Here is an 18,230-nt window from a genome sequence, read left to right as displayed (position 1 = left end):
TGCTATAAAATTGCATATTATTTCGGTGGCTCCCCACATCACGTTGATTTTTATGGCTCATCGTCTGATCTTCATTTTATTGCTGTAAATTAAGACCAATCCAGTGAACAGAATGGATTTAGACTGAATTCGCAATGCGTTTTGCCCCAGGACTGTAGCTTATAACGGTTACAAAGAAGGCAGGAATAACTCAAAGAAGGAGGAGAGGGAACCGGTTGAGTAAACAAAATCTGTGCTGATTTGTGCTGCTCTCAAATTGCTAATGGCTCTCCAGGAGTTTGTAGCTGCTAAGTAAGGCTGTGGGTTCGGTGTGGTCTGGATTTTTCTCATCTCATTCCATTGAGGCATCTTTAACATTTCAATGTTCAAACCAGCGTAGACAAAGCGACCTTTGGATGTGAACACGCACCTGCTCACCGTGTAAACTCTGAAGATACGGTAGTGCATGGAGTTAGGCAAAGGTATACCCACGCCCTGGCTGTCATGTCTTCAGTAAATGAAGACTGTGCAGAAGCCTGGGCTGAGTGTAAGCACTGGAGATGTATCTGTCTCCTCTGCCAGGATTCAGATAGAGCAAAGTCATCTTTGTTTCTAAAGCAGACTGCCCAGACGGTGCCTGCCCGGCTGAGCGCGGTTGCTTCCCAGCCCTCCTCCCTGGCTTTGCTGCCGGAGAAGCGATGCGCAGCGCTGCCGTGTCCGCAGGCTCTGCCCCGCTCTCCGCTCCCCTGGGGGGATCTCCTCTGCTCAGGGTTTCTCTTCCCCTCTCTCCCCTGGAGACCAAACCAGGCCAAGAACCTCCCACATCAACTTTAGTTAATTGAAAAATGGATTTTTAGTGTTATTTCCAAGTGTTCTAATATTATTCATAAAAATGTTTCTAATGTATTAGGGACTTTGGAAACATCTGTCCACCAGCTTAATTATATATCCGCCGGTGAGGTCTAGCTCAGGGAGAAGTACGCAGCCGGTCGGACCGGGGCTGGCTCGTGCGTTAGCTCAGAGCGGGGACTGGTGTACAGGGGACTGCTGTCAGCATTTGACATCATCTCTGCCCTGCTATGCCGTGGTAGTTCCCACTTCCCCGGCGAGCATGGCGTGCGAGCTGTTTCTCACCCCCCCGCATGGTGTCCGGGACCCCGCGGAGCAAGGTCTGGAGATGCCGGATTGCCTGTCCCGGTGTCCACATCCCACTGGGGACAGGAACGCTGTTCTGCAGTGCTGGGGGCACTGGGGGGGGCTTGGTCTGCCGTTGATTCCTGCCCCCCCATTTTAATCCCAAAACAGAGCGATGAGCTAAGGAGAGCATGATTGAATTCAAGGACAAATGGCGTTTTAAAGAGCAGGCTTTTCATGTCGGTTTTGTTACGCAGAAGCAAAGTGATGATATTTTAAGGAAGCTTTTAAATAATGTGGTCCTATTCCGGAGATGAGCTGCACAGCCCCTCGAAGCCCGCCAGCGGCCGAGCCGGGCAGGGCACAGGGCAGCGGTGCAAGGGCACGGGAGCAGCCGGGCGGCTGTCCCCGTCACCGGTGGGTGGCCGTCACGGCTCCCTGTGCCACGCCGAGCCGGGGCCCACTCTCCCGGGGCAGTGGCGGCAGGCGGCTGTCCCCCCGGCATGAGGCGGCATGGGGCAGCTCCCGGGCTGGCGGCGGTGGCTGAAGCAGGTTCCTGACCGACCGGCTGCTGAAAGTCACCCTGCCCCGCTCTGCTCGTCCCGGACCGCTCCCCGCAGCCTGATATTTTCCATTTAAAATCTGCATGACAACGTTAATCTAATGCTTAAATGGATGGAAGAAAAGATGTAATGCAGAAACGCTGCTAATTTAATTACTTGTGAAGCGCACAGTTTAAGGTATTTAAAATGTATTATTTTAGCGTGGCTGCTTTGGCAAAATCCAATTTGAATTTTGAGCACGCTTATTTTTATGTTAGACTAACATTATAAAACGCCATCTGTAGAACAGGTTTGTTAAGAAAATAATTCTCAGTAAGGAAAAGAAAACGCTCTGCACGCGACTCGGTGTGAGCCCAGAGGTTAAAGCCAGGGTGACATTCTCCCTGCCACAAGTCAGTGGCCGTCTCCCCGTTGCCTGGGGTTCAGCACGTGCTGAGCAGTGCGGCGGGAGAGGGACGGCTCTGTGGAGCCGTTGCTACAGCTCCCGCTCCCCCAAAACTTCCACGCGTTTCAGTATTTGGAAAACAGCCAACAAACCAAGTTCTGGTGGTGCTTAGCGGCGGGCAGGTACCTGGCGTAAAGTCGGTGGATGGTTTGGATGGATCCTGCTAATGCACAGAGGGATTTAGCTACCGTGTCCCCACCCCGGCCCTGTTCTTCGGGGTGGTCCAGGCGATGCTTCCCATCACTCTGCAGGAGTCAGAGCAGTGTTTGGTGGGAGCCTCCGGAGGGGCTCAAAGGTATTATGAACAAACCCATTTCAGAGGTTGATCAGAAGCTGCTCCCTATCCGTGTCCTCCGCTGTTGTGCTCACTGCGTTCCCCTCCGGAGGAGGCAGAGGGGATGAAGGAGTACAGCAGCCCCTGTGAGAGCGAGCTGGTCCTGGGCGTGGAGGAGAGCTGGCAGCCTTTTGGGGCAGGCTGGGCCCTGCCTGCTCGCCGCCGGGTCGCTGCGGGTGGCTGGTGGGACAGGCAGCACCGCTGTCCCGCAGCGGGGTCCCCACTGCTCCCCCAGCAGCATCCCCTGCGGGAGACGCAGCGTCGTCCCTTCAGCAAGCCAAGACTTGCTCCTCACGGTATCCGAATGTATTAGAAATGTCTCTCAAACTATTTTCTAGCCCAGTGAAACCTCCTGGCAGACGGGTGGGAGTGGGGAGCAGCGCCTGGCACCCAGGACGCCTTGCCCGGGGTGGCCGGGTGCTCGGTAAGGACTCTGCCGGCACCGTGCTAAAGCATGTCGGGAGTTATTTTCTGGCAAAGCTCTGCTCGGAGAACAAACAGAAATAATCGATGGGACACAGAGCTGGAGAAGCAGAAGCAGAGTATTGAAAAACAAGGTCCTGACGTTCCTGGAGGCCCTTTGTACGTGGCACCCCAAGGAGGTCCTGGTGCCTTGCCTCTAGCAGCTCCAAGAGGAAAGCTGGCGCGGCTTTGATGCCTAGTTCTTGCTTAAAGCACGCACCAGCGGTGCGAGAGCCTATCGCAGGGCCGGCCGGCAGCTTAAACTCAGCTGGATGCAACGCATCTGGAGAAGCTCAGGTTGAATAAATGGATAAATAGATGGCCTCCTTGCACAGAAAGGGCACGAGAGAGGTGATAGCTGGGCTGGGGCTGTCAGGCTTGTCTCTGCGTACGCCCAGCTGGCATGCTGCTTGCGAAGGGCTTGTGTAAGTCATCATAAAAAATGTGCCCTGTGTGTTAAAAACAAGCTGCTTTAGAAATATTTTGGGTATGGAGCTATAAAACTTTTATGGCATACCTATATTCTCCTGTTGGCGTTACGTTTGCCAGAAAAACCAAGCACTGCCTGCTCACAGGTCCAGCGGCACCGGCTGCGAAACAGTCCCGCTACCAATTTCAGAAGTACTTAAAATGTGGCAAAGAAGTCCTTTCTATCTGAAGGGGTAAAAGTCCCACAGAGTAATTAAAACAAAAATTCAGCTATTTTTCACAGTGGTCTCCCTGCCTCAGCCTGCTTATTTTTAGAATAGTTCATGCAAATAGCTTTTACCTAAATACATATGCAAGAACAAATCGCCCCTCCAAAGGGAAAGGCCCCCCCTTCCCGGGCCGACCCCGCTGCGGGGTGCTCCCGGCTGTGCGGAGCGCCCAGCGTTTGTCCGGGGCTGCTCAGATCCCTTCCCGTTCGTCAGTCTTGTGATTTTGCTGGAATTAGTCTCTCCTGCCAGCGGAGAAAATATGTTTTCCAGTTTCAGCTTATTCGATCACTTCAGCCTAGTGACTAATACTTTCCAAGGTGGGTCAAGGGATGGGGAAGGAAAAAACAGTGAGGGGGTTTTAAATTTTTTATTTTGCCTCTTTCAGTCTGAAATAGTACCGAAATGAGAGAAAATGGCATCTATTATTTACAGCCCTATGGGACGCGCTGACTAGTGACAGCATAGTCGGCACCCTACGCACAGGTATGGTTTGCGTACTAATTTCCTTCGTGAATAAAGTGGAATCGACCTGGGCGTTGTAACGGGGTTGGGCACGTGTTCCGGGTTCGCAGGGTCTTTGCTGGGTCGGAGATCCGTAGCACCACAGGGTCAGGTACCACTAAAGGGCGATGGGGAAGCTGCGGCGTGATGGAGGGCTCCCTGGTCCTCTTTTATTTCTGGAAATAGTTTGATTCATTCAAATCCTTTAGGAACTGCAGGATTTTTTTTTTTTTTTACCAGGATAACATAATTCCTTCAGACGTTTGAAATTCTGCACTTTAAAAGCATCACTGCAGAATGACAAATATTTTTTCTCTTCCTCTCTTTCGTCCTCGGGTCCCACGGCTGACGAAACGCAGTGGGGGCAGGAGAGCTGTGGGCTGCACATCATTCCAGGATGTGGTTCCTGGAATTGGGGGCCCCCCTCGGCAAACTCATTCCCCCAGGAACACCAGTCCCAGCGCTGGCCCCGCTCCAGCATCCCCACCCCGCGCTCCCCGCTGGGGCAGCTCCGGGAATAGAGATGCTCAGCTGCTGCCGTCGCAGCAAACTCTCCGCGACCGTTTCTGCTCTGGCCGAGGGTGAGAAGCCGCTCCGGTGCCGGCACCCAGCCACCCGGCAGACTGCCTCTCGGCCGGGCTCGCTGGGCGCTTGGGCCAGGGGAAGGGCGTGGGCAGGAGCATCGCACGCGGGAGCCTCATCCGTGGCACGGATCCCGCGTGGGGAGGCTGAGCACGCCGGCACGTCTGCCAGAGCCACACGCGGCAGCCCCTGCGCTTGGCTGCGGCCCATCTATTTTGCCTTATCTACATTTTAATGCGTCATCTGCAACTTTTCTGAGGATGCAGCCAAAAAAAGTCCTGGGGAATTTCAGCCGAAGCGACCACCTACGCACCCGGTGGCCCTACGAGGATGGGAGATGAGTTGGAAAGTGTGAAGAGAGCCAAGAAACGGGGGCCAGATGCCATTTCTGCACCTGGTCGTCTCCTCGCGCCGTCACCGCCTGGGCTGGCTGCCTCTCCCGCTGCCGAGCCGGGGTTTCCATTGCCCGGGACCCACCTCCCGGCTTCGCTGCTGTTGTTTTTCAGCCGATCGATACCGTCCTGTGTGGCCTCTGCAGCAATTCCACTAGTAGCAGGGTCTTTTTCCTATTTTGTATGGTTGACCTGATGTTTAACATCGCTGCTGCAGCGGTGGGGACAGCCACCGACTCCCCCACACCCCGTTTCACTGCGGCGGGGACCACCGGGCAGGGTGGTCTTTCAACTCGGGTTAAGGTGAAGCCATTCCCATTTAGAAACGGGGAATATTTCTGAGGGACAAGCAGGAAGGTTGTATTGGAGTAAGGGAAGATACTCAGCAGGACTTTGGTTAAAAATCACCGTTCTCGCTTCGCAAGGACTAAGGTTTTCAACCCCATCCTGCAATAAACCATTTTCTAGGTAGAATGCGATGCTGACTTGACAGGCGGTTGAAAGCATCAACCGAAAGCAGCGGACGCGGCTGGTGAGGCGTTGCGCCGGTTTTTGTAGCGTTGCCCAAAATGAAGCGGGGTCCGGTGATTTGCGCCTGCCCGTAACCAAAGCTTGCCGAGGATGTGCGGCTGTCCCAGCAGCACACAGACCTTCCTCACTTTGGTATCTCCGCACCTGTAAACGGGTTTAAAATACATAAAACAGTGGAAAGCTGCGATCCTGCATCACAGCAATTACTGCTAATATGGGCGGTAATTTAGTGGAAACTGCTGTGCGTGTTGTGAAGTGTTTTGTTCGCAAAATGGGAGGCAGAAACCATTATTTTTCTCTCTTCCCACCCACCCCACTTAGAGGCAACCTCCTGCCATCGGAGCTTGCTGAGGGGCAGCTACTGCTTGTCTAAAACCTGCAGGTCTTTTTGAGCTGATGAGGCAAAACGAAATTCAGCCTTAAGAGCAGGAAATCACCCAAATTAATTAAAGAAGAGAATTAACGGCTCCACATTGCCTCACCCTCAGTTCACAGCAAGACTAAGCTGCACCGGGGGCTGTTGCAGCCCGGTGAATCGTGACAAACAGCATTTACGTGGCTCTGAGATGTTAGGAGGAGCTGAGCACCCCTCGGTGAAGCAGTTCGCACCTTCCCCTGGGGAGGCAGGCAGCTCCAGAGCCCGAGCGCACGCTGACAGGTCACCTTAGAAACTTGTGAGGAGACCAGGAGATGGTGCGTTTTCCCAGAGCACTCGGGAACACGGAGCGTCTTTGCTCAGCCCGAGCTGTACCGCATCCTCGCTGCTCTCTGGTTTGGCATTGCCAGGCTAAGGGGATGTCTGCGGAGGAGCGAAAGCCCTGCAGATGTGGTCAGTGCTGGAGGGGTAGGTCTCTCCGACAGCACCGCTCCGGGAGCGCCCGAGAGACACGTCGCCCCAAACTTGGACAGCTTTGCACCAGGAAGGCTCGGGAAAGGCTCGGTGACGGTGGAGAGGAGAGCTCGGCCGGGCGGGAGGGCGATGGCCCCTCTCCTGCCTGTCCCTTCCCCTCCCTGCCACGCCGCGCTGGTTTGCGCAGGGCGCCCGGGGGACCCCGCAGATGTTCTCCTGCTGCGAGGGACGGCCCCATCCCCACGGGGCAGGGATGGGGGCTCCCACCCCACCTTGCCGGGTACAAGCGGGGAAATTCAGGGAGCCACAGCTGCCTCTCGTTGCCCGTTTTAATGCAGGGGATGGGGTCGGGGTCTGCAATCGCTCCCTTTGCTCAGGGGGTGTGGGGCGGCTCTCTCTGGCATTTGAAGGGGGGAGAAGCGGGGTGTGATAAGGAGGGTTCATCAAGGTGGGAAGCAGCCGAACGGATGAGGGTTTCCTACGGTCCGAAGCAAGCAGAAGCGCTAAGGCCAAGCACGGCTCCGAAGCTGGGATTACACTTTGCTGTTCCCCACTCTGCAGGTCACAGGCGAAGGACGTCGGATGTGCTGCAGCGGGAGAGGGCAACTGGAAAGGGTCTCTGCTTTCCTCGGGTTTTTGTTGTTACTTGAAACAGCCTCTTTTTTTCCGGGAACAAATTACATATTTTATTCATTTTCTGTGCAGAAAGGAACGGTTCTGGAGCACTAATGGGGATGTTTCTAAGCAACGTTGTTTTCCCACCGCCAGCTTGGGGAACAGTGACTTTTTTTTTTACATTTTTGTAGCAATAAGCCAAACTGTCTGCAGTTTATATGCAGGAAAACCTTCTCATGGTTTCCCCAGTTTTGCTTAATGGGATGGGTGGGGGGGCTGTATCACCGCCTTGGGGCTCACCCCCCACCCATGAGGCTGCGTGCAGGCGTGCGAGGAGGGCTGCGCCGTGCTCGGGGTGCCCCAACCCCTCCTTTCTGGTGGTGGAGGTGGAGGACGTCCAAGAAGACACCTGCGTGCAGGTCTCTGCACCCGGAGATGCTGATGCCTCTCCCAGGGGCTGTTTTTGTGCCCTTCCCGATTCCCTCTGCTCCGTTTGAAGCCCCCCTCTCCCCTCCCACCTCCTTCCCCCCATCCATTGCTCTCTGCATGTTTTTCGCATGCCGGAATACTTGGAAATGCCTGGGGAGCGCTGGGTTTTGCCTCCCCCGCACGCCTCCCTCGTGCCAAGGCTGTTGGCGTGGCCGTGGGCACCGTGGCGTGGGCAGCGGGAGCCGGCAGTGCCCTGCACGGGGGACGAGCAATGCCCCCGCGGACCCGGGACTCCCCCCACACCGTCCCTCCCTGGCAGCCCCCAGGGGCTTGTGAAATGGGGTCCTGGGGGTCACCTGCCATCGGGGCTGCTTCGGTGGGACCGACCCGTGCAGGATCCGTCCCCTCAGTTTTGTATTTCTGGAAGAGGTTGGCTTCCGTGGGCAAAAACACTGACACAGAGCAATGAAACTGGGGTTGGAACAAGCGAAAAACAGCATTATCTGATTTCTGTCGAGCTCTTCTACGCCTGATGATTCTTCTGTGGGTGTGGAGTCGAAAATGTTTTAGTCATTGTATGTGTTATTCCAGAGATTTTGTTTAAAACTTATGTTTTTCCTTAGAAAAACCTCTCACTCTTTCTCTCTCTCATTCCTGATAAATAGATAGATAGATAGATGGTTAGACAGGCAGATAGATGGATAGATAGAGGGGTGGACAGGCAGGCAGATAGGATGGTTATCCTGATCCCAGTGTACAGACGGGAATACTGGAAGTAGATACGCCTAAAGCAGGGCTTGCTCAGCGCACCTCGGGCTGAAGCAAAGCTGCTCGGCAGCTTCATCTTCCAAGCAGCCCAACCGTCGCTTACTGCTTCAAAATCTTAAACTCTTTGGTTTTAGCCTCCACCAAACCCGAGGCTGTTTTGGAGATATTTCCGAGCTGGCTGGATGCGGGAGGGGCGAACTGTCAGCACCCAGGGCTGATCCCGGCTGGGATCCCGGCTGGGATCAGCTTTAGCTTTGCTAAAGCATTGTGGCAGGTAAGCTCAGCCTGGTGTCAGGCAGCGGGCGAAGTTTACCCCGTACACGGAGGCAGATGGTTTTGGATTGAACGTGAGCCACGGCCCCTTCTGCAAACCAACGGGGACCTGGTGGGGTTACGGAGGCAGAGGCCGACGCAGGTTCAGCCCCCTGATGCCGTGGCAGCCCTGCCCCGCACCGGGAAGGGAAGATTTGGGTTGATTTGCGTGCACGTTTGTGGAAGTGACCAAACCCAAACTCTCCCCTCTCCAAACAACAAAGGGCAGCAGCGAAGCAAATCTCCCACCTGGATAACCAGGATGTATTGTCTTATAATTGCTTTGTCCCTTAACAACAGGAGGAACCACTTGCAGGATAATGAGTTGATTAAGCAGCACAGGTGGCTCAGACCATAAATCCCTGCCGGGAGGGTGCTGGGTGCTGGCTCAGCTCTCATGTGGGGGCTTGTGATGGGCTTCCAGCCGCTGCTCTTCCAGCCGCTGCTCTTCCAGCCATGTGCGATGGGAAGCATCTGGTACCTGGGTGATGCTGTGCGCGGTGTGCTGCAATGGGGCTGGAAGATTAATGGTGAAGGTTGCCTGAAAGAAGGGAACTGCTCTTCCCCACTACTTGTTGAAGTGCTGGGAGAAATGGGCTTGCTCTGCACCGGGGCTGGGTGCTGGGGTAGGTGCTTTCCCCGGTTGGGGTACCTGGGGAGCTGGGTCTGTGTGGTTTTGGGGCCCCCCCTTACTGGATGTGGTGCTGGAGGGATGGGGAAGCACCTGCCAGCAGTGACCGAGGGGTGCTCAGCGCTGCCTGGGCACCGGCACGGAGCTCGGTGGCTGCTCGTGCTTCCCTGCTGCCCGGTGTTACAGCTGCCTCCAGTGCTGTGGTGTTTGCTGCCATTGACAGGCTCTCTTACCAACCCCCCTACACTAGAATTAATTAAAAGTGAATAATTACAATTGCTTTCTGCCCCGTGCCACAGGAGACAAATATCATTCCTGCCATATGGCACGGGCTGCTTTGTAGACATGTTTTCTCCCCCACCTTCTCCCCCTTTTCCTTTAATTAAAGAGGCTGTCAGCTCTGACAATCCCCCAGACCCGACCGGGCGCTGCTGTGCCGTGCCACTGCCCGCACGGTGCTGGCGGCAGACCCGGCCGTGGCCCGCGGTGATGCTTTGCTACTGGGGAAGGGAGTCCCACCAGCGGTGTGGGAGGAGGTGTGTGTCTCTATGCATCGTTTTGGGGCCCCTCTACCCCAATGCCTGTGGGAGGTACCTGGCACCCATGCAAATGTGGGGCTTCAGATGCAGGAGCTGGGTGAGGCACTTAATTAAAGCCCTGTCCTGCTGCCGCCGGGGTGCACGGAGCCTGGCTCAGGGTGGGTTTAGCTACCGCTCGTCCCAGGGGAGACCGAGGTGCTCGGCCACGAAACGGGGACCTTCCCCTCCGCTGACACCCAGGTGCCTCACTGGAGGGTGCGAGGTCTGGGGGTGTCACGAGGGGTGCAGGGCTGTGCTGTCAGGTGTTGCCTCACCAGTGGCCAGTCAGAAAAATGTCACTGTGGTGGTTTTTTACCAAATCCTCTCTCTGGATGCCTTCCGCCGGAGCCAAGCCTTGTCCCCCGCAGGGCCCCGCTGCATATATATAAGTTATACATTCCTTTTGGTCTTGTTCAGCTCTGACTGCCCTGTCAGCATTTATCCTTCCAAGGAAATAATTAAACGAGAAGTTACCGTAAAAGCCGTTAAGGAGGCATCGGGTGAGCGCAAGAGATAAAATGAGGACCGGGTAATTTTTCAGGTCTTCTGCAATCCTCGCTGCTCTACCACGTGAAATGAGGTTTAGGCAGGGGCCAGGCTGGGCACTGCTGATGTAAGGCAAGGGCTGGGCGCTTCTCGCCTACCTGCGGTTTTGCTTGAGAAGGTTTTTCTCTTGTCTGGGTGAGGCGAGCCCTTAAAGACCATGGGATATAATTGGCCACCCCCCACGTACCCTGCGAGTTAGTCGGGACAGCAGCATCCCAGGGAAAGACTCTGTTTTCAGCAAGAAACGGTTTAGTGTGGCTTAAAAAGCTGGCTTAGGCAGAGGAGATGTGGAAGAGGCTTGCGAATAGCTCTTCCAGCGAAACGCCTAGCTCTTGGTGTCGGAAAAGAGGGAAAAACTGCCGTGAGGCTGCTGGGGCTTTGTCCCTTATGCCCCTTTTCACGCCACCCTGTGCCCGTCCCTGCAAGCTCAGGGAGAGCCCATGAAACCCCAACTTGTAGCAAGTTCCGAGTTTATTTTTATAGAGATATTCCCTACGATGAACACTTATATTATGCTGTTATTGATGAAGCGATGCCCATGCATGCCCCGGGGCAGCACCGCTGCATGGGGAGCTTGGGAAGGTCGCAGGGTAGCTGGAGTAAGGCTTTTAAAAGCAAAACCAGCAACAAGGGGAAAACTTTCCAGCTGACTTGTAAGTCTTCTTTCTTCCTCATTACAGGAATGATTTCAGTTAGCCAGCAATGCTCTAGGGTGTTATTCCCATCAAATATCCTTCCCGAGAAGGAGTTAAATGGGGTTAGAATTGCTGCATAGTCAAATTATTCTCACTTTTCATTGCCAAATATTCATCTCAATTTTAAACCTTGGGTTCTTGTCTTTTTAACCAAAATTAATGTTTCGGACACAATCTTCCTACACGGCCACATTACAAGGAAAAATCCCCTGGGAATGGATTTCACCCTCCTTTGTTCCTGAGACTTGAAAAACTGTAATTCTTTTCTGTCAGGCTTTATCCCCGATGCCTCGCATTGCTCTCGTCACCCCTCTGTATTTCTGCAGAACGCGTTCGTCCCCTCTTGCCCCTTTGTGTCACTCTTTGTCTTCCTGATGCTGAACCAAAGAGCTCTTGAAGTCAACGCTTGCTGCCTTGGCCTTTCTCATGCATGTCAAACGCTGGCTCCTCAGACACGTAACAAGCTCTTCTTGCCCAGCGTTCCAATCTCGTACATCTCTCTAGCGTTTTCCTTGGTTTTGCCCGTAACTTTGCCCACAGTAAAGTGGCTCACAAGCAAAATGCTTTTTTTTCTCGCCCCAGCTTTGGGAACTGAAGGCTTTTGCAGCCCTGAGCATGTTCCTAGGGCCGGATCCGGGCTGTGCTCATGGCGGCTGGTGTCCGTGTCCCTGCACCGACTGGTGTCCGCCCGTAAGCACCCGTCTTGTTTAACCACTTGGTTCTAGCAAAATAATTAACTGGGGCTTATTCAGCATGGCAGCTGGGTCCAGAGTCAAAGTATCTTTTATGGGTATAGCTTTGTCCGTGCTTAAATTAAGCTGTGTGGTGGGGTTTGGCTGTGTTTTTCTTCTCTCTGTTTATAAAGGAGCAGCCGTGGTGGGAGACAGGGAGCCACGCTTGGTCTCCAGCCGGAGCTGGAGCCGCCGATAAGGAGCGGCGCATCTGCTGGAAACAAGGGACATGGGGAATTAGTCACTGAAGTGGATCTGAGTGCCCTTGAGTCACAGGACCTGATAATTGCTGCCCTGGCAGAGGCTCTGCTCTTTGCCACAGGCTGGGAAAAGGCACGCGCAGCCAAGCAAGGACTTTCCAGGTCTCTGCGTAGCTGGAATAACGCCTTCACCTGAGGACCTGATGCCTGCTCAGCCGGGGCACTGCCTGCCAGGCCACCGGGCAAAAAACCCTTCAGCGCCGTGGACTGTGGCTCTGAGCCTGAGGATGAAGAAGGAGGAGGATGATGAAGGAGCAGGCACTGTGTATGTGTGACTCTTTCCGCTAGCAAGAGAAAACAAGAACTTGATTTTTCTCGGTGAAGACCTGCCAAGTGGCAGAGGGATTGGTAACCAGCCCTGTGGCTGTGCTGCTCGTTTCGGGTCCCACTGCTCGGCTCGCTCCTTACCAGCGGGAAGGTGCCGTTCCCTGCCGGCCACGGGCTCCCGGCCCCGGCCGGTGCTGGGCTAATGCCTCCTTCCCAGCCTTTTCCCTGCTGGGGCCATGCGCACGTGCTGCCCAGCTGTTTGCATGGTGTTGGCTGGCGTTTAGCAGCAGCCACTCCTGGAGGCCACCGGTACATGGACGCGGCCATGGATGCTGCCGCTGGCATCTCGGAACGGTGCTCCCTGCATCCCTGCCCGTCGAACACCGCCAAAACCTGCGCTTTCTCGGGAAATGGACGTGCCCTCTGCTTGGAAAAGCCTAGTCAAGGGAAATGTCGTCCCTCTCCGCACGCTGTTTTGGTACCTCAGTGTGTTTTTAACAACATCCCTGAGTTGCAAGCTGTGTTTTCAATGAATCAGCCATTAATCCCCTGCGCTCGTTAGCCCAGCACAATCTGGCAAAGCTGCCGGTGCTGCGGGGATGGTTGTGTTAGCTCAAGCTCCCGGCTGCGCAGGCAGGGAAAATGTCACCTTTGGTTTACGCCAGGAAAGCAGAGCTATCTTAAACCAGCGTGCAAGGCTGGGCTCTCAGGCTTTGCGTCCCCACGCCTTTCGGTGTCCCCTGTGCTCTTCGCTGTGCTCGGCCCCTGGCACCAGGGCAGGGCAATACTGCTGTGGCATGCTCGCCTGCCCCAGCCTGCTCCCTGGGGAAGGAAACTGGAAAGATTTAAAATTAGATTTAAAATTAAATTTAAAATACATCTTTCTCAGAGCGACAAAGAGCAGAAACAGCGTGGTGCATCCCTTCCCTTCACAAGATAAGTTAATGCCCTATGGCATTCCATGTGTTGGTGTGGCTATAAATGTCCTTTATTAAAGGTTTCGGTGACCTGGGTGCTCTCGGTGAGGTTTGCACGGCTCCTGCTGCGGGCACTGAGTGGAGCTGCCGGTGAAAACCCCCATCCTTTGTGCGGCGGGGGCTGCCCCTGCTCCCACCCACCTTTCCTCGCGCCGTCCCCTCGGAGCTTTCTCCAGCGGCCAGGCTTGCCTGTCACGGCGCTGCTCTCCGTAGCCCACGTTTGGGCAGCACGCCGGCATGGGAGTGTTTGCCTTCAGGCTTTGGTTTTAAAATAATTCAGGGGTGAGGTGTTAAACACCATTGGGTCTTGCTCGTGGTGCGAGTTTGGGATAAAGACAATGAAGGCAGTTTCAGATTGGCGACTGGAAGCGGTTTGGAAGGCGCTGCTGCCGCTGCGGGGACAGGGTCCCGGATCAGGCGGTGCCGAGCTGTGCAGCTGCGGGTGCCCAGGCAGCCGGGTACGGCCGCGGATAAAACTCTTGGTGCTTCTCTGCGCGCGGCGGGGTTGGGCAGTGATTTGTGGGGAGCAGTGCGATTGCTCCGGTTCTGCAAAGCACAAGGGAAGCTGAATATCAGCGAGAGGAGAAGCAAGATAGCTGTGCTAATGAAAAAAGGAAAAAAAAAGCATGTATAAGAGAGCTGATTTTTAATCAGCTGCTTTTAGGTTAGGCAAAGTGATCCTGAGAGACTTGAGACTCCTGCAACATCCTCTTTAATGGCTACTTCATTCCTCAGCAGTGCTGACTTCCAATTTGAAAAGAGCTTTTTTGTTTTTTTCCCCCCTCCTGAAAAGGTGATTAAATAGCGTCAGCATAACCTCCCAGGAGCGGTGGTGGTGCCAGGTCCCCGGGAGGCGGGCTGGGCTGCCTGCTCCGGGCAGGCAAGCTCGGGGCTCAGAGACGGAATGACACGCTCAGGACTTTACCAGCAGCGAACAGCACCACTGGTGCTGGCTGTCGCGCCAGCGGGATGTCGGGTACCACCGCTCGTGGATGCTCGTGGCTGTCCATGGGGGAGCCCCAGCTCCCCCCCGCCTGGCATTAGCAAGTGCCGATTAAAGATGGGCAACCAGGGCAATAACGCTGATGCACTGAGCCATGATCACTAACAAAAAGATGCATGAAAGTACCATCTTCTCCTTTCCTCCCGGAGCCAAGCGCTGCCGGTGGGACGTGGCTTTGCCCAGCCAGCATGTCCCGTGCAGCAAACCCCCGGGCGTGTGCAGAGAGCCGCACTGGATCCGGCCCCAGAGGGGCCATGGGTTGCAGGGACAATGGCTTTTCCCTGGGGAAAGCACGCGAGTGTCAGCTTGGCAATAGCCGAGTGCCAATTCATGCATTCATTTTGTATAAAAAGATCATTTCTGGCCTTGAATATATTGCTGAGAGCTTCCACCACCGGCCCAGGAAAACCCAAGCTGTCCATGACCACTCAGGAGGGCGATGGCAGCAGATCCCCCCCCTTTCCCAGCTGATCCCGAGCCATCCCTCCGGAGCCCCCAACCCTGCACACGGGTGGGATCCCTGGGAAAGGTAACCGCAGCCGTTGGGCAGTGCTCTGCCCTGGTACCCGCGGGCACGGGTTCCCGCGGCTTTGCCCGGGGAGGATGCTCAGCCCGTGCACGGCCAGAGCAGCCGATGCTGACTGGGCACCTCGGGCTTTGTCGGGGTTTGCCCGTCTTGCTGTCCCGACAGCTATCCCAGCACAGCTGTCCTCAGTGGTTTGCGTGGGCTGCTGCTGGTTAATTGTCTCAGACTTGGGAATTAATGCAATGGAAGCACAAAGGGCTTTTACTGTCCGGTTACTTAGAAACCGACCATTGATTTTATTTGGCAATTTTGCAGCTTCCGGGCATGTGTGTCTGTATATATATGTGTGTGTAACATATCTACATATATGCATACACCTGGAAGCTGCAAAACAGATGTAAATATATACATATATATATTTTTGCTTGGTGTTTTTTTAGGGGGGTGGAGCAGAACCAGGTTTCAAGAACCATTACTATAGCAGACAAATGACTGCTCTGCCCTAGGACCAGTAATCAAATCAGTGGCTGTGTGCTTTCAAGCAGCACGAGGTCCGCTCTGGGAGGTGAGCCATCCCGAGCGGGCTGAGTTTGCAGCTGGTTTTGCAGCTCCGTGTGTTGGTGTGACCAGTTTGCTTTCCTGCTGCCTGCCTGTTAATTAAAGCGTGCAGTTGAGCAAAGTGCTCGCAGGTGAAGAAGGGCTGGAAACGATGGGAGTAGCTGGGGGCTGCGACCCGGCGATGCTCTCCAGGCTGGACGGGGGCTCAGGCAACCTCGTCCTGAGCTGCCAGGCAGCTTCAGAGCTCATTTTGCAAGAGGGATCTTGCACTGCAAAGACTTGGCATTTTCACTGTCGGCTTTTGACTGTAGACATAAAATTTTCCAAGTCCCCCGGTCACACGTGCGCTAAGTAAATGGCAAAGACAGCTTTGGAATTCAAACACAATATTTCTGTCCAGATTCGTTAGCGGACCAGACTCTGCAAAGAACTGGTTATCGCTCTCTGGAGCAAAACCAGGTTCCCATGTGTGTGTGCTGTATGTCCCAAAACCCCAGTGTGCGGAGGGACGAGCCCTGACGCGGCTTTGTGGCACGGGGGGACAGGGGACCTGCGGGGAAGGAGGACAGGACAGCAGCCGGTACCTGGGCTGAGACCCTGAGACAGACCCTGCTGCTGCGGGGAGGGGTGTACCCTATAAACACATGCAAACACAGAGGGTTTCACTCACCCTATGTGTATATGTGCGTGTACGTATGCATTTATATATGCATCTATATAAAGGGTATGTATTTGCATCTATATAATGGGTATATGTGTATGTATATATTTATCTGTATGTAGAGAGAGGGCCAAGCTGTGCCCTGCGCAGAGGCAGAGCCAGACTTTGAAAGGCAAAGAACAGCTCGGTGAGAAATAGGACTTAAAAACCCCCTCTTCTACAAAATAAGCGTAAACTGTTTGGAAATGCACAGTAGCACTCGACTTCTCCAAAGAGCATTACGCAGCGGGTGGGCTGTCTCCAGAAGTCATGTGGAAATCCCAATCCCGTGAGCCCGGGCTCCTTTTTTCTGCCAGAAGGGTGGCAGCTCCGGAGCACACAGGCAGCTGCCGGGTGTTTGCCTTTTCACTTTCCGAGGGTTACTCTTTGTGCTGGTGAGCAGGGGACGATTGGCATCATTTGTGCTATTCTGTGCACGGATGGGTTTTGTTACGCAGGGGTCCAGCTGTGCTTTCACTCAAAAAAAATAATAGAAAAAAAAATAGAAAAGAAAAAAAATCAGGTCAGTGCCTGCCTCAACCGTGCTGTGAGCCCGGGGGCTCGTGGTGCTGGAAATGCAGCTGCAGCATTTCAAATAGCTACTTGAGGACAAATCCCTGTCTCTCCCAAAACTGTGAATTCCCATCAGCGGCGCTAAATTTTGGGTGCAGCAGTGGTGTTAGGGGGCCCTGGGGAGGGGCGGGAGGGTGGGGACCCCTGTCCCCAGGGGTGCCCGCGGGCGTGGGGCTGGCTCCCCCGGCTTCCCCAGGGATGCCTTCCATTGCTCTCCCCCGCGGAAATTGTGCCACATGAGCAAATACCTGAAATAGCCACAAAATCAAGCATGTAAAAAGAGGAGCTGGAAGAGCAGGGCACGACCTGTGCTAATGTCACGTGTTTTGTCCGACCTCTTTCACCGTGGGTGAGCAGGGCTTTTATTTTTATTATTATTTGGCTTCAAATAATTCATTAGGAATAGCAAAAAGTGCAGTGATTGTTCACGGCGCTCTGCAGTGGAAGGTAGATAGATGGTCCCCAAATTACGCCTTGATCTGGCAAAAAAATCGCACAGATCCAGCCGTAACATAAAGGTTAAAGCAGGAGGGTATAATTAAAAGGGTATTTTGTACTGCAGCAGTAGGTTTAAGTTAGGGTAGAGGTTTAATGTATGGCACATTTCACGGCCTCAGGGCTAATTATCTTGTCTCCAGCCTGGCTCTGGGAGGTGGGGAGAAGGCTGATAACTTTATCTGACTTACGTTGAAAAGCAGCCGGAGTCAGGGATCAAGCCGCTGCCTCCCCTCGGGCTGGGAAATCGAGGGGAGTTTTAGTCGTGGGGAATAAAACCCAGCTCCCCAGCTTGGGAGCCCGAGCAGTAACCAGCCCAGGGGTCTGCTGTGATGGACGTGAACGTTTTGACAAGTGTGAAGGTGACTAAAAAGAATGCGACGCTCAAAAAGGCAAATACTGTGATCGGTGTTACTACAATGACTACTAACTGATGGCGAGTGAAGGGAATGCGTGTGCCTTATTCATGGGACCCCAAATGACATGGGGCTTTTGGAATGGATATTGGTTAAAACTTTCCTGAGAGAGCGGTGAAGCACTGGCAGAGGCTGCCCAGGGAGGTGGTGGAGTCACCATCCCTGGAGGTGTTCCAGGACCGTGTGGACGTGGCACTACGGGACATGGTTTAGTGGGCATGGGGGGGTTGGGGTGGTGGTTGGACCTGATGGTCTGACAGGTCTTTTCCAACATCAGTGATTCTGTGACATCAGATGAGATACATCTGAATGTATTTTGGTTTATTCCCAGCCCCAGGAGTGCTCAGAGCTTCTCCCGCAGCCTAGTGAGGCAAAGGCTGATGGCAGTGCACCCACCCTTCGCCAAACTGGGTGGCTGGTGTCCCCGCTGAGGGAGGATACGTCCCTCTCGGAGGAGAATGGTTGATTCGGACAAAAGCAGGCTCTCGCCTTCTCCGGCTGCTGGCTTCCCACCGGGTTACTGAAGCTGTGTGTCCTTTGAGGGCTTAACAATATTTTCTAATTATTTTCTTTTCCTTCTAGAAACCTTGGAAAATCCGGACTGAGAGTCTCGTGCCTGGGCCTGGGTGAGTAACCGCCGCAGCCGCTGCGCTTCCTGCAGCCGCGGTAGCTGCTCTTG

At 54.3% G+C, this 18,230-nt stretch overlaps 1 protein-coding gene across 5 annotated transcripts in view; it reads left to right on the top strand.

Moving 5' to 3' along the window:
* Positions 1 to 18,230, top strand: part of KCNAB1 (potassium voltage-gated channel subfamily A regulatory beta subunit 1) — a 76,129-nt gene that overhangs the window by 32,160 nt on the left and 25,739 nt on the right. For all 5 annotated transcript variants that reach the window (XM_059822527.1, XM_059822524.1, XM_059822525.1 and 2 more), the window contains exon 2: positions 18,134 to 18,177. In XM_059822527.1, the coding sequence (XP_059678510.1) occupies positions 18,134 to 18,177 (44 nt within the window). The remainder of the gene's footprint in view (positions 1 to 18,133; positions 18,178 to 18,230) is intronic.

This window comes from Gavia stellata, chromosome 11 (assembly GCF_030936135.1).
Source record: "Gavia stellata isolate bGavSte3 chromosome 11, bGavSte3.hap2, whole genome shotgun sequence".
In the NCBI taxonomy this organism is placed as follows: domain Eukaryota; kingdom Metazoa; phylum Chordata; class Aves; order Gaviiformes; family Gaviidae; genus Gavia; species Gavia stellata.
Note: the sequence above shows the minus strand (reverse complement) of the source record. Positions and strands in the feature narration are given on the sequence as shown.